This window comes from Perca fluviatilis, chromosome 3 (genome assembly GCF_010015445.1).
Source record: "Perca fluviatilis chromosome 3, GENO_Pfluv_1.0, whole genome shotgun sequence".
Taxonomy (NCBI): Eukaryota; Metazoa; Chordata; class Actinopteri; order Perciformes; family Percidae; genus Perca; species Perca fluviatilis.
Genome location: NC_053114.1, coordinates 42,962,365 through 42,975,586, shown reverse-complemented (window position 1 = coordinate 42,975,586; position 13,222 = coordinate 42,962,365). Strand labels below are relative to the sequence as shown.

At 39.7% G+C, this 13,222-nt stretch overlaps 2 protein-coding genes across 25 annotated transcripts in view; both read right to left on the bottom strand.

Moving 5' to 3' along the window:
* LOC120556316 (src substrate cortactin-like) overlaps positions 1 to 1,367 on the bottom strand; it is a 29,591-nt gene extending 28,224 nt beyond the window's left edge. For all 3 annotated transcript variants that reach the window (XM_039795825.1, XM_039795826.1, XM_039795827.1), the window contains exon 1: positions 1,219 to 1,367. The gene's annotated coding sequence lies outside the window, so the exon portion shown is untranslated. The remainder of the gene's footprint in view (positions 1 to 1,218) is intronic.
* Positions 1,368 to 4,127: 2,760 nt separating this feature from the next.
* The window catches only part of ppfia1 (PTPRF interacting protein alpha 1), a 55,394-nt gene continuing 46,299 nt past the window's right edge, over positions 4,128 to 13,222 (bottom strand). For 8 of the 22 annotated variants that reach the window (XM_039795801.1, XM_039795815.1, XM_039795806.1 and 5 more), the window contains 7 exons: positions 12,742 to 12,768; positions 11,207 to 11,382; positions 10,767 to 10,864; positions 8,987 to 9,162; positions 8,780 to 8,848; positions 6,865 to 7,033; positions 4,128 to 5,128 (listed from right to left, as the gene is read on the bottom strand). In XM_039795801.1, the coding sequence (XP_039651735.1) occupies positions 5,067 to 5,128; positions 6,865 to 7,033; positions 8,780 to 8,848; positions 8,987 to 9,162; positions 10,767 to 10,864; positions 11,207 to 11,382; positions 12,742 to 12,768 (777 nt within the window). In that variant the 3' untranslated portion in view covers positions 4,128 to 5,066. Of the gene's footprint in view, positions 5,330 to 6,567; positions 6,633 to 6,864; positions 7,034 to 8,779; positions 8,849 to 8,986; positions 9,163 to 10,766; positions 10,865 to 11,206; positions 11,383 to 12,741; positions 12,769 to 13,222 lie in introns of all 22 variants that reach the window. The other 14 variants (XM_039795809.1, XM_039795811.1, XM_039795817.1 and 11 more) reach the window with 6 other exon arrangements.

Genomic DNA, 13,222 nt, shown 5'->3' with positions numbered 1-13,222 from the left:
CACAGGGTTTGTCACGTAGTAAGATTTGTGCGAGTGGCACGGTAATTATATTATAATCATTACAGCATTTCAAGCTCTAAAATCAAACACAACTAAGCCACACAGCCAACGGACGGCACGCATCGCTGCACAAAACAAAAAAATATTGCATACTTATCGCAACACTTTCGATATAATATTGCGCATCGTGATATCGCGATAACAATACTGTGTCGATATATCATGCACCCCTATAATAAGTGTGTTAGTTTGTCTGGTTCTGGGTGATCTCAAGTCACCTGGCATCCAAAAGCTTTCTGTACTAAATCCCAATAACTGACTCAGCACAATGTGGGCAATCAGCATCTGTGTTGAATCAAGAGGCTGCAGGAGACGTGGCTCCATTCACCTCCGGAGGGAGAACCAGGGGGGGGGGGGGACGTCCCCAGACCAGGAAGCAGCCTGGCGAGTCCAAACTTTCTGTGTGGCAGTTACTCTAGCTACATGACAGGGGTATCTCCCACAACACAGCCACACCCAAAAGCCAACATGTTTAGTCTTTCTGACCAGGCCTGGTGAATAAAAGTGCAAGAAGGTGTTGACTGTGAGGTGTAAATAAAGTCTGGATAACTGAGAGTAGCTGGAAGAATTAACGTTGCGTTAGACTGATGCATTAACGTCTTTTTCCCCCGTGTGGTAGGGACACAAATTAACTCGTTTAACGTTACCATAGCTTAAGTTAATCTCGGTTAGTTGGCTTCAACCAAAGTGGGTCAGGCCACATAAAACAAATACTATCATTCCCATAGATGTACGTATGTTTACCTTATTTAAACGCAGTTAATTAAGCATTCGTGGTGTTTTTTTTTCCTGCACACATCGACTCAGTGGGAACACTGACACATTTGTCTGTGTATCGGCTTCTTTTTTTAACGGTTATAACGTTAACCAGCAGACAAGCTTTGGAAACACCTCGTTAATGGTTATGTCGACACATAGGGATTCAACGTTAAGTGAAGAGCAGCAGTCAAATGTGTTTAATTTAGCTCCAAAACCGGGATAACGTTACTAGTGGTAGCTGTGTGTGTCTGTGGTATTTCCTGTTCCAGATTTCCCCTTAGTTTAGCTAGCTAGCTGGCTAAAGCTAGCGTTACCAAGCCAACTGGAATTAGCTCCGTGAGGTTTTCACAGGTAACGTTAGACATTTTAATATCCTCCTTGTAAATTGTTAATACTCACCGTCTACGGCACAGGTAGCTCCGACCAGAGTCTAAACTAATCTTTAAAAGAAATCCCCCTGGTGGATGTAGCTAGTCCGTTCACACCTGAAGCGCTGATGGAGAAACAGTAATGTTCTCGCGGCTCTTCCGGCTCTCCCAGTATCCCGTTCTTTGCCAGTGCTGACGTCACAAATGGGCGGGGATGTACATTTTTGGATTTTATTATTCATTTATTTTTAAAGATAATTTTTTTTTGGCATTTTAGGCCTTCATTTGTATAGGACAGCTTAGACTTGAAAGTGGAGAGAGAGGGGGAATTACATGCAGAAAAGGGCCGCAGACCGGAGTCGAACCCGCGGCCACTGCGTCGAGGAACACACCTCTATATATGGGCACCTGCTCTACCAGGTGACCTAACCAGGCGTCCCATTTTTGGATTTTGATGTCAAAAAATTCATTTGATTTCTCCTTTAATCAGTATAGTTTCTGCTAAATTGATTGAAATGTTGCTGCCTATTTAGTTTAGTTTTCAATATTTACTTCTGATCTGATTTGGAAAGCCAGTCTCAGTGGTGTAATTGGACTGTAAAAACACAAGGGACAGAGATGTAAATAAATACAGGAGTTTATCATTTCAGCGTAGCTGATAAAGTATGATATTCTGTGTTGCATGTATTCGTTGTATACATTTTTTCTATTTGTTTATTGACCTGTAACAGAGCTAAATAAAATCTGACTAATACAGTATACGTAATTCAGTTTCACAACTTTTAATCTTACAATTACAATATTATTAATATATGACCATTGCACTGAACTTGCACTAGGCTATATTTACATTTAAATCTTAAATCTCAGACTATACTGATATTGCACTATTCCTTCCCTCTCTTCAATTATTGTAGATTTCTTGTAAATTATATTGTATTGTTATACTGTATACTAACAGTATTTTTTTAAATATATATTTCTTACTGTCCTTTCTGTTTTTATTCTTTACATGTTAAGTGAGTGTTGTAGTTTGAGAGCAAAGATTAACCGGAGTCAAAATCCTTGTTTGTTTATGCAAACCTGGCCAATACATTTTATTTGGCCAGGTCAAGTCATAGGACTTTTAAGAGAACTTGATACAAATGTATATAACTGGAATTACCGCCTGAGCGTTAAATGCCTCCAGTTACCAGTTAAGTTGCAGTATATGTAGTGAAGACTTTAAAGGAATTTAATAAAAGGTATGAAGTGTATTTTTGGCTGGACGTGGATGCTTATGTCACCTTTTGTATATAAAATGTCATCAATTCATGTTATTAGACATTTGTGTGAACTAATTAGCGAATATATTCTTGAGATATGACCCAAAATGTGTTTTTGTGAGAAGACCTTTCACCACCAAAATCTAATCAATTCATCCTGGAGTCCAAGTGGACATTTTTGCCAAATTTCAAGAAATTCCCTCCAGGAGTTCCTGAGATATCACGTTCACATGAAAAGGGGCGTGAGGGCTTTAAATGGGTACTGTAATGTTCCTGGAAAGAACAATACAATTTGGTACCAATTATAGGCAAGTACAGAATGCAATCAAATTCTGTAAATATTAGACACGTTTCACATTGTTTTTTTTTTAACCTTTATTTATCCAGGTAAGTCGATTGAGAACAACTTCTCACCTGTAACATTCACACCGTTCCACATTCATACCTGGAAGCTGCCCAGTACAACCACAGTCTGATCTGCTGGCCACTGAGCCTTGCTCAAGGGCACCTCAGTGGTTTCCCCAGATTTGTTTTTATCCTGCCGGTCTGGTGGATTGAACCAGCGGCCTGCCGGTCACACGCTCGCTTCTTAAACCTTTAGGCTACCGCTGCCTTTTAGCAGTGCAATGACTAAAACTCTAGTTCTACTAGCAATTAACTGGACACTTTATTTGAACTGAATTGACTGACCAATGTCTCCATTTTCCTTATAATTAACACCAAATTAGTTACTTCCAGGAACCTTCTGGGAAATTATTCAAAAAAATAATATAAAGCATTCCTGACCGTTATAACAAACAGTACTCATCATGGCAACAGACAATAAGATGCTGCCTAATGCTCATTCTCAAGCCCACGACGGACATGACATGGGATGCAGTCACACCCAAAAGAATTTAAGTGGGCTGTCCGAGAAAGCCAACAGGAAACCAAAAGTAGGACAGGAAAGAGGCAAGATATTCTCAGAAGACTGAGTCTTTAGTCTTTTTTTATCTGCAGTGGAAAATGAGTTTCAGTATTTTATTGAAAGTAAGCAATAAATAATATTGTGATAAAAATAGTTTATAAGTACTCAGACTGTACATCATTGTTACAAGATCAAAAGACTCAATGGAAAGAGCAGGAATAAAACGACAGCGACATGATTTGCATTGTGCATAAAATGACTAAATCGCAAACAGAAACAAATGCATTTCTACTTTAAGCCTTAACTACATGTAGGGGGAACTAAAACTCTTCGGTTCCTTCTCATTTGCCATGAAAGCTAACGGCGGAACCCGTGTTGGGAGCGTAGACGAGACACACTTAGACATGAGGAGCGTTGCTACATTCACAGGAGCACACTGGGGCTTCAGCTCTGAATATAAAACTGACACACAACGGGGCGAGTAATAATAAATAAGAACAGACGAAAGAGAGGAGTTAAGAAAACAATAAGGCTTGATATGAAATCTTCGTACAAAGTGTTTTTAAAAAAGGTTTGTGGGTGGTGGATCGCACCGCCTTGAGGGGTTATCTAGTCACAGCGGGGATCGACTGAGGCCTCAGTGAAGTTGGTCCATGGAAGGAGTTTCCACACGTTGGACTCGTCCGTACGTTTCAAGTCCTCCTGTACGAGTGAGCCTGTGTGTGTGTTTCTCCAGAGGTGTGTGTGTGGGGTGGGAGGGGGTGTTCATTTTTGTGAAAGGGGGGCGAGTTGGGTGTGGTAGGGTCGGGATGAGTGGGGAAGTTTCCGCATGCAAGGTGAACTAGAGATGAACCTGGAATTCTGTTTTCACTTGCATCCGAAATAAGCCCTCTTGTTTTTATTTTTTTTCTCCGTTACGGTTATATGGCTTTAAATTCTTAAATTCAAGAGTTTTTATTTTGGTTTTGCAGATATGGAAAATTAAAAGAAGAGAAAAAGGAAACTATAATGCGTGTTTCACATGATATCTGTTGTCAACATCACCTGGCTTGCCAGCAGTTATTTTTAACGATGATGGATGACTCACAGTGTTGAGCAGTTTGTGAAACAGTCCAACAACTCCAGCAATTTGTCTGATATTCACACATCCATTGACCTAAGAGCTGCATTTACACAAAATCACAGGCAAGAAGCTACAAAAATTACAACAGTTAAAAAGGGCAAAGGATATGAATTAAGTTATATCACATGTCAAAGTCACTTAAGCATAAATTCAATGATTAGAATTTAAATCAAAGAGAAGAAAAAAAAAAAAAGGAAAAAAAAATAAAACATACATCTGGTCAATAGAATCAGGATTATAAAAAAGATTAGATAAAATGTCTGTTGGTAGAAATATACAAACTCCAGACAATTGAAACCTTCAGTTACATACATCTGAGAGCTGAGCTTAATACGGGCACAGTGGAGAAACGTTTCTTTTAAAAAGTGGGTCGATTAAGGGGATAGAGGCAAAAAAAGAAAAAAAAGTATTACATAGTAATTCTAAAATCAATTATATGTCCCATGGGTTTACATAAATACAATAACAACTGTAGATAAATCTAAAAGGTTTCCACTAGGGATACTGGTGAGTAAGGTCTTTCTCTGTGATGACGACACACACACACAAAAAAAAAATCTTTTTAGTGTCCTTTGCAAGTCATTTCAGTTCATCATCCTGGTCTTGAACGCAGGGAACTCCCCTTCATCTTCTGACCAGCGGTTACCTATAGAAATAATGAGGATAAACTGAGAAGGGGAAGAGAGAGAGATGAACGGACCCGAGAGGAGAAGCAGGACAGAAGCCAGGGATGGATGGATGGATTGATGGATGGATGGGGGGGGGGGAGACAAAGGGAAAGAGAGAAGAGGCGTACGACATGCGTTATTAGAGCAGAGAACTCCAGCACGAGAAAGCTGCTTTCTGCCTGGAAAAGAGAGAGGAGCAGTTGTGCAGTGAGGCAATAGCCATACTGTATGCTTTGAGTGTACACGTGCTTCTATCAGGGCTGGACGATTCATCCAAAAGTAATCAAAACCCACGTTGGTTTATTTAGTTTTTAATTTATTTTTTTTAATCCTGCAAATACTTTCCCCACTGTGTGTGTGTTTAAAAACATAATACCGCGTTTGGTCACGTGACTCCGCCCAGTCTAGTCTGTAGCATAGAAGCAGTACGGAGGACAACTCAAACACAGAGGGCCCTATTTTAACGATCCAAATCCACTTTTGCTAGTTGAGTAACAGGAGCAGCTTGTACCAAAGACTACAAAGTGTCAGTCGTTTGGACACATTTTGGCTTTGCCGCTGAAGTAAGTATAGCCGACAAAAGGTGACTGGGAGCCTGTGACCACCGTGAGGTCCCGGGCGTTTCAGTGGCTGTGTATTTAAGTTTAGCTGACAAAACGTGACAGCCATGCCAACGTTGAGGATGATTACGAACGCTCATTTCCTGGGTGAAAGTCTTGTTAACTTTTCCTGGATATGAATGGCAATATTTAAAAAATCATTCATTCATCATCTTGTTTGCAAAAAATTCAAGGTATTTTCTACTCTTTTTTTGGAAACTTGCTTTCTACAGTAAATAACTTAGCCTTGTGGTGACGATCACATTGAAAAATAAATAACAGTAATTTCTTATACTGCACTGTAACTTTTATTCGCGTATTTTATCTCTCAGTTCTTTAAATTATTATACTGCACTGTAAATTTTATTCTTGTTTTTAATGTTTTTAAATTGTTTTAAAAAACTTTGAATTGCCCTGTTGCTGAAATGTGCTATACAAATAAAGCTGTCTTGCCATGCAGTAAAATTTAAATGTAACTTTTTCCACAAGGCTTCATTTCAAGCAATGTGTGCTTTGAGCTCAATTGTTCGAAATATTCAACAAATAACCATGAATAGTTCATCTGTGTGTGTTTACTTCAGATATTTTAAAATCACAAAGTTAGAGATATGCACTCTTTCATTTAAAAAAAAAAAAAAAAAAAAAAAAGATCCTACCTTTTAATAGTTAAGCATATTTACCCCAGTAAACAACATAAAAAAATTATATTTCATTTACCGTAATCGAGGTAAAAGGTTGTATTTTTGATTGATTTGATTTTAGGTCATATCGTCCAGCCCTAGCTTGTATTATTTCAAAGTTGATGTGTGTGATCTTACCGTTGTATGTTAACAAGAGTAGGTCCTGACTGTGGCAGTGTCCAGCCTCTGTATAGACTGACTTCCTGTGTTTCCATGTTGCATGTAAAATCACATGCAAAGACATGCCGTTAGTCACAGCATCATAAACAAACAGCACAGCAGCAAAGCCATTCAAGAAGAAATAAGAGTACATGAGGAGTCGGAGCTGACTCAGCGCCCGTCACAGATGTTCTACTTGAGTAAGTAGCAGAAATGACAGAGCACTATTACATACGTACACATGCGCACACTTCTGACCCTCTTTCCTCTGCTTACCGTCCATCGGGCTCCTCTTTGGCTGCATGGAGGGAGAGGCCGCGCTGCTACCGGTCACTCGGAAGTTGGCGGGCAGGGTGTCAGACGCACCCAAGGACATCCCCCTCACGTCTTTGGGCCTGAACTTCTTTCTCCATGAAGGGGCTCGACGGAAGTTCTTATCGTCATCCTAAAAGAAAGGTGGTCGTGAAAGGTGGAGAGATGGAGAGGTAAATGAGATGGAGGTGTGTAAAAGGTAAGCGTTAGTTCAAATTTTTTTTTATTTCTCACTCTTTGTTACTGTATGTCTAAAGCCCCTTTCACGCATTCACTGCAACCCTGAATGTATCTAGACATTATTCGGAGGGGCTGTATGTGATAACGCAAATGTTTGTAGCCAGCTCCCGGGTACAAAACCTGTAAAATGTCCGATTGAGTGTGAATACAGCAGCTCATTGTCCGGAGAATTCAAAGCGAGCGAGTGGGGGTGTTGATGACCTTTCTATCAATCTGCTGGCACGAAATGGGAATAAAACTAAAGAAAAAGAAGGGTGATTTACATGAAGATGCCACCAAAACATATCTAACTGGAGAGACGACGAGATTTGGCAACTACTGTCAGTAAGGGCCGACGCTGAAATCGTCAGACAATTTCAAGGAACGGCAAGAGACTCTTGTGACCAAATTACAAACCGGCTCGTTGACCGCGGTGTAATCCGCGTCATCTCCTTCCTACAGCACGCTCCACCCAGGCGCCACCAACTGCCTAAATCAAACGGAGTATTTCCAGGAAGTGAGAACGCATCTGAGATGGACAATCTCCTGTTGTGTTTGTTTGTTTATTTAGGATCCTCATTAGCTGCTGCGTTGCAGGTGCTATTCTTCCTGAGGTCCTTACAACTCACTTGTAAATGTGGCAATGCAATAATACATACACATAACATCATAAACAAGTAAAAAATAAAAATTGTAAAACGAAAACTAAACATACACTATAATTTCTTGACAAAAATAACAAAATACACACAGATAAGACAAGGACGGACATATAGACAGCTCCACCAGTGCAGTTATCGAGCATTCCTTACTTTTAGGTTGAACACATTTTTTTAGACAGGTACATCCACATACTATAACATGTCTTTCATCCTCTCTGGACACATCTCACAATTGAACAAACATACATATATTGTTAAACCTCAACCAATGTTTCTTTGTCTACTCAACTTCTTTAAAAAATGTATAGGTTTTAACTAAACTTTTAAATCTCCTTTTACTGCTTTCTTGTGTTATTAGATTCAGGTAACACATTCCATTCTTGCATTGCTCTATACATGACCAAACTTGTACATATACGTACTTGTCTTTGCTTTTGGTAAAGTAAAGTTACCTCCTGTGGCATGTCTAGTCACATAGTCGTGTAATTTAATAATAATAATTTATACTGTTCATTGATCCCCAGTGGGGAAATTACAATGTGTATATCTAAACTAAAAGGTAATTTATTATACAAAATAGATGGTTTCTTTGTAACAAGAATATTCCTAAAAAAAAAAAACACAATGAATAAAATAATCTATTTCTTACAAATAACCAACCTAAACATTTGTGCATTGTAACAACATTTGTCCGATATCCACACCTAAGCGCGATACGCGCGGCTCTATTTTGCACCATTTGCAATTTAGTTATTTTTTCTTGAGTTGCATTAGACCATACCACTGAACAATAATCGAGATTAGACAATATTAAAGCTTTAGCTGCTACTTTGAGCTTTGTGACAAATATGGTGCACATCTTTTAACAACAGAAACACCACTTCCCATCTTAACAACCGTGTTATTTATAAGTTTAGTCCATATGTGTGCTACATGTGTGAAAGGGAATCTCCGGATTCTCAGAGTTCATATGAGTAAAAACAGCTTATGTTTATCACCTCTTCCATTCTCCTTTCTGTGCCAATGGCCAGCAGGCTGTTGTATTCACGCTCGAGAGCTGCTCTGGCCTAGAAGAGAGAGACAAGAGGAGGAAAATTCACCCATTTAACTCTAAATAAATGGTGGAGACCAACTTACATTTTGTCATGTACTGTATATGGATACGAGCTTTCTGGTTGGTGAAACAGCTGACCAGCTGTGTGTACCTGTGTGTTCTGCGTGGGGATCTGCAGCAGGAGTGCCAGGGTGTTGTGATCGAAGGTTTCGTCCAGGGCGAGCAGCGCTCCATGGACGCCGCTCTCGTAAAGGTTGCTACTGTACTCTTTCAGCCCGATGGCCTGAATCCAACTGATCACACGCTCATTACTCCACACCAGCACATCTGAGGGGACAGTGATAGAAATCCAGCTTAAGAATAATTCAGAGAAGACATTAGGGCTGTCCTCGACTAAAGAAATTCTTAAGTCTATTAGTCATATGATTTTGTTGACTGATTGATTAGTTAATTTACTCCAGAGATCTGTGAAACGGAGTTTCTCCACAAAGAATCATGCAAAAGCAGCACTTTAAATCTTGTGTTTACCAGAGATGTGCTCATAAGTCATTCAGCATTAGGGCTGTCCCAAACGATTATTTTTTAAACAATTAATCTAGCGATTATTTTTTCAATTAGTCTAACGATTAATTTTTCAATTAGCGATAATTTTCCCATTGCTCAATTATTAACAACTTACACAAAACAACATTTCAATAAGGTTCAAATCTCTATTTATTAAAATAGTTTAACACTGCACTGTTCAAGTAAAATGAATTTGTAGTGCAACCTGAAGGCAGATGTAGCTATCAATCCAACCACAAAATAAAGTCACTTTCAGGAGGAATACAAAAATAAAAACTTAAAGTAAACAGAGAAAGTGCAAAAAGAGTAGCCTGTATTTGCTTTTTTTTTAACAGTAGGTAAAATAATGAATAAGCTCTTGTTTAACATCCAAGCTCTTCTCCCTTTAATTTAAATTGAATTATTTGTATCTAAAGGCTGGTTAAGCACTGTAGAGAGGAGAAGTTGGACAGTTGTTTTTGTCTCGTTCCAGTGATTGGCACATCTGGGTGATGGCGTCTGATATGCGTTCGCATGTTGGATGCATTTCCACTCACATACCCAACAACTGCTGAACAACGCCGACACACAGTCCTCGTCTTATCCACCTCTCTCTCGCCTGTAGCCTACTACTGGAACTGACCCGAAGACCGACGTTTTCGAGGCGGGGACGGCATGAGACAAGAGGACATGACACGGGAGGCTCCAGGCTGCAGCCAAACAGTCTCAAAGTTTTCCCAAACTTGCGATCTTAACGAGGCCGGCGGGGAACTCTTGTGGGTCGCCACCACTCGCCATACTCGCCCTTTCGTGCTGCTATCTCTAACTCACTCACTGGACCGCCGACCTGACAAAAAACATGTAGGCGGAGGAGCTCGGCTAGCTTCAGAGCTAAGGCGGGGCTACAGTTTAGGTGTCCCTAGAACCCGCGTATCTAACAGTAGTTCCGCATTACACTAGTTCCGCATTAAATTAATTAATTTGCACGCAACTTTTATTTATTTATTTTATTTAGGGACGCGTCAACGCAAATTATTTGTGTCGACGCATTTATGTAGTCGATGACGTCGACGAATCGTCCCAGCCCTATTCAGCATGAAAAGGCATTTAAAAAAAATGACTATCTTAGTCGATTAAGACCATTCACATGGTAATTCACAGAAGACGTATAACATTGAGTCTTATAGTGTCATTTAAACAGATAAAGAAGTGGGTACCGGGTAGTCTGGCTATCACCAGACCAAGCGCAATCTTTTAAGATTGAATATTAGTCTGGGGAGTCTGCTTTGTATTTTCTACTGGGTTTACCCAGTCTAGGTACCGGGCACATGTGTCACTGAAACTCTAGAATATAAATTGTGCTCACAAATCAGCCGGGTGTGTGTTACCTTGAAGTTCCAGCTGACAGTCTTCCCTTCTCCTCTCCAGCTCCTTCCTGTCATAGTTGAGCCTCCTCAGACACATCACTCCACACTGAAAACTGTTCCTATTGCAGGGACACAAACACAGTTGTTTATTTGGATCCCCATCAGTTGTTACCTTGGCAAAAATCTACTTGTTACATTGATGTACATTCTTTCTTTCGCATTAGTACTTTACATTAGTACTTCCCAATGTAACATTATGGCCCCGCTTTAAGTTTAACAGTTTTTGGACAACAATCAAGGTCTATATGGCACAAGGGAATGAGACAAACAAAGCTTTGGATACAAAGACAATACTAGTTATGTGGGATAAATGTAGTGTTAATGTTGGTCTCTTCAGGGCATTCGTTAAGAATAAAAAGATGAAATAACACTTGTGTTATCCTTTAGTTGTTGGGATTTACCTGTGGAAGCTATCCACCATTTTGAGCTGTCCCCTAAGGTCTTTCTTGGTGAGGTGGTCGAGCATGCGGGCGTCCACCAGGGACTCCATGAAGTAGGAGCGGTACTGCGGCAAACCCAGGCTGGGCAGCCACTCGTTACCAATCCACTCGTGGTTCATGTCTCCGTACGCCAATGTCTACGGTCAAAAAAAGAGATGGCTTAACAAGGATTTGTGAGAGTGAGTTGAAAAGATGGAAAAGAGACTCATATTTTTTCTACATTGATAATTTTTAAAAATACAAATTATACACCCATCTTATCTTCTTTACATTGGCTTCCCATTAAGTTCAGGATTCATTTGTTCAGACGTATAGAGCCTTGCATGGTCAGGCACTTGTGTGTGTCTCTGACCTGCTCCATCCTTGTACTACCAGAAGGTCACTTACTGGTCTTACTGGTGGTCCCTTACGCTTGACTAAAAAACAAAAAGGTGGCCGTGCCTTTGAAGTGGCGGCTCCCACACCATCTCTGTGGATGCTTTGTTAAGTTTTATTGCTTCACGGTTTCTTTTTATCTTTTCTTTAAACAGTTTTACTCTTTTGAAGCACTTTGCGACTTTGTTCTGTAAAAAATGCTATATTAAATAAACGTATTATAATACATATACATTATTTAAGGGTGCTTAAAGACCTTGACTGAAGGTACCTGAATCAGTCAGAACCACTAGATGGAACTACTGAGCTGCTTCAAAAAAAAGTCAAGCAACAAGAAGCAAAACCATGCACCTAAATACATTTTATTGAAAAGAAATCTCAATTATGATTTAAAAATAACAAATGGTTTGTGTTTTTGTTTTTTTTATAAATACTTTAATTTAGTCTCTGGCCACCTTTGTAGTAGTAACGAGAGGATCTTCTGAGGGTAGAATCCAGTCCCCAATCTAAAGTGCACAGTATTGCCAGGGGTAGATTGGGCCAATTCTTAAAAATTAGTATTTTTTTGGTACAATGAAGATTACTTTAGGCTGCTGAAAGGGATGGGAGTCCAAGGACAGGCCATAAGACAAGCCGCCAGGTCACTGTCGGAGGCTGCCGAGCGAAGCAGCAACTGCCTTTGGCTGAAAAGAAAGGACCCCAACTAAGGATGAGGATCGAGACCAATCCCTAAGCCCAACTGGGCTGTAAATTGAACAACAAGAGGGGTAAAAGCGGAGGGTACCTATGTACGTACCTACGGCGTAGATTTAACGCAGAACCCTAAATCAAGCTTAACAAACACAACCACAGTAGTATTCAGTGTGAATACAAGTTCAAATGGTTCTGCGGTGAACCACACTTAAGGGGCAAAACTGAACATTTTTTAATGGACCACTCTCCAAACATGCTTGCTGTAACTGCCCCCTCTGTGAAAAATGATCTGGAAATAAATACAGAGGAAAAACTGTGACCTCTCTTTTATGAGAACCAACACTGACTAAAAGATGGTGTTAAGAATAGTAGAGTTCAGAAGGTTTATAGGAGGAATATAGGTGGGTTTTTGGGGAATGTGTGCAAACCTGGGCCCAGCTACCCTCGTCATCCTCCTGGTGTTAGCAGGGTTAGAGTGAGCATGGTGAGAAGAACAGAAAGGCGAGGGGTTAGTGAGGCAGCAGTGCTGGTTAGAGCAGCTTAATGTGGAAAATATAAGTCAAAGTGAAATAACAAGCCAGACAAATAAATATTAAGACATCAAATAGGAAATAAAAAAAGGCAACAAAACTATAACAAATTGTAGGAGTGGGCGATATGGATAAACTCCTCTATTACGGATTATTACTATTATATAGTTTTTATTTTTTTTATTTTTTAAATCAATAAATAAATAAATATAATTCTGAAAATCAATTGAGAAACTGTATAGTTTTTAATAAATAAACAGAAGGGTTTTTGTTTTAGGCAGATCAAGATATTGCAGTAAAGCAGCCCACAATGGTTTTAATACGACAAGAAATATTGGAGCGAGAAGCTACCTCAGGAAACGGTAAGGCAAAAAGCGGA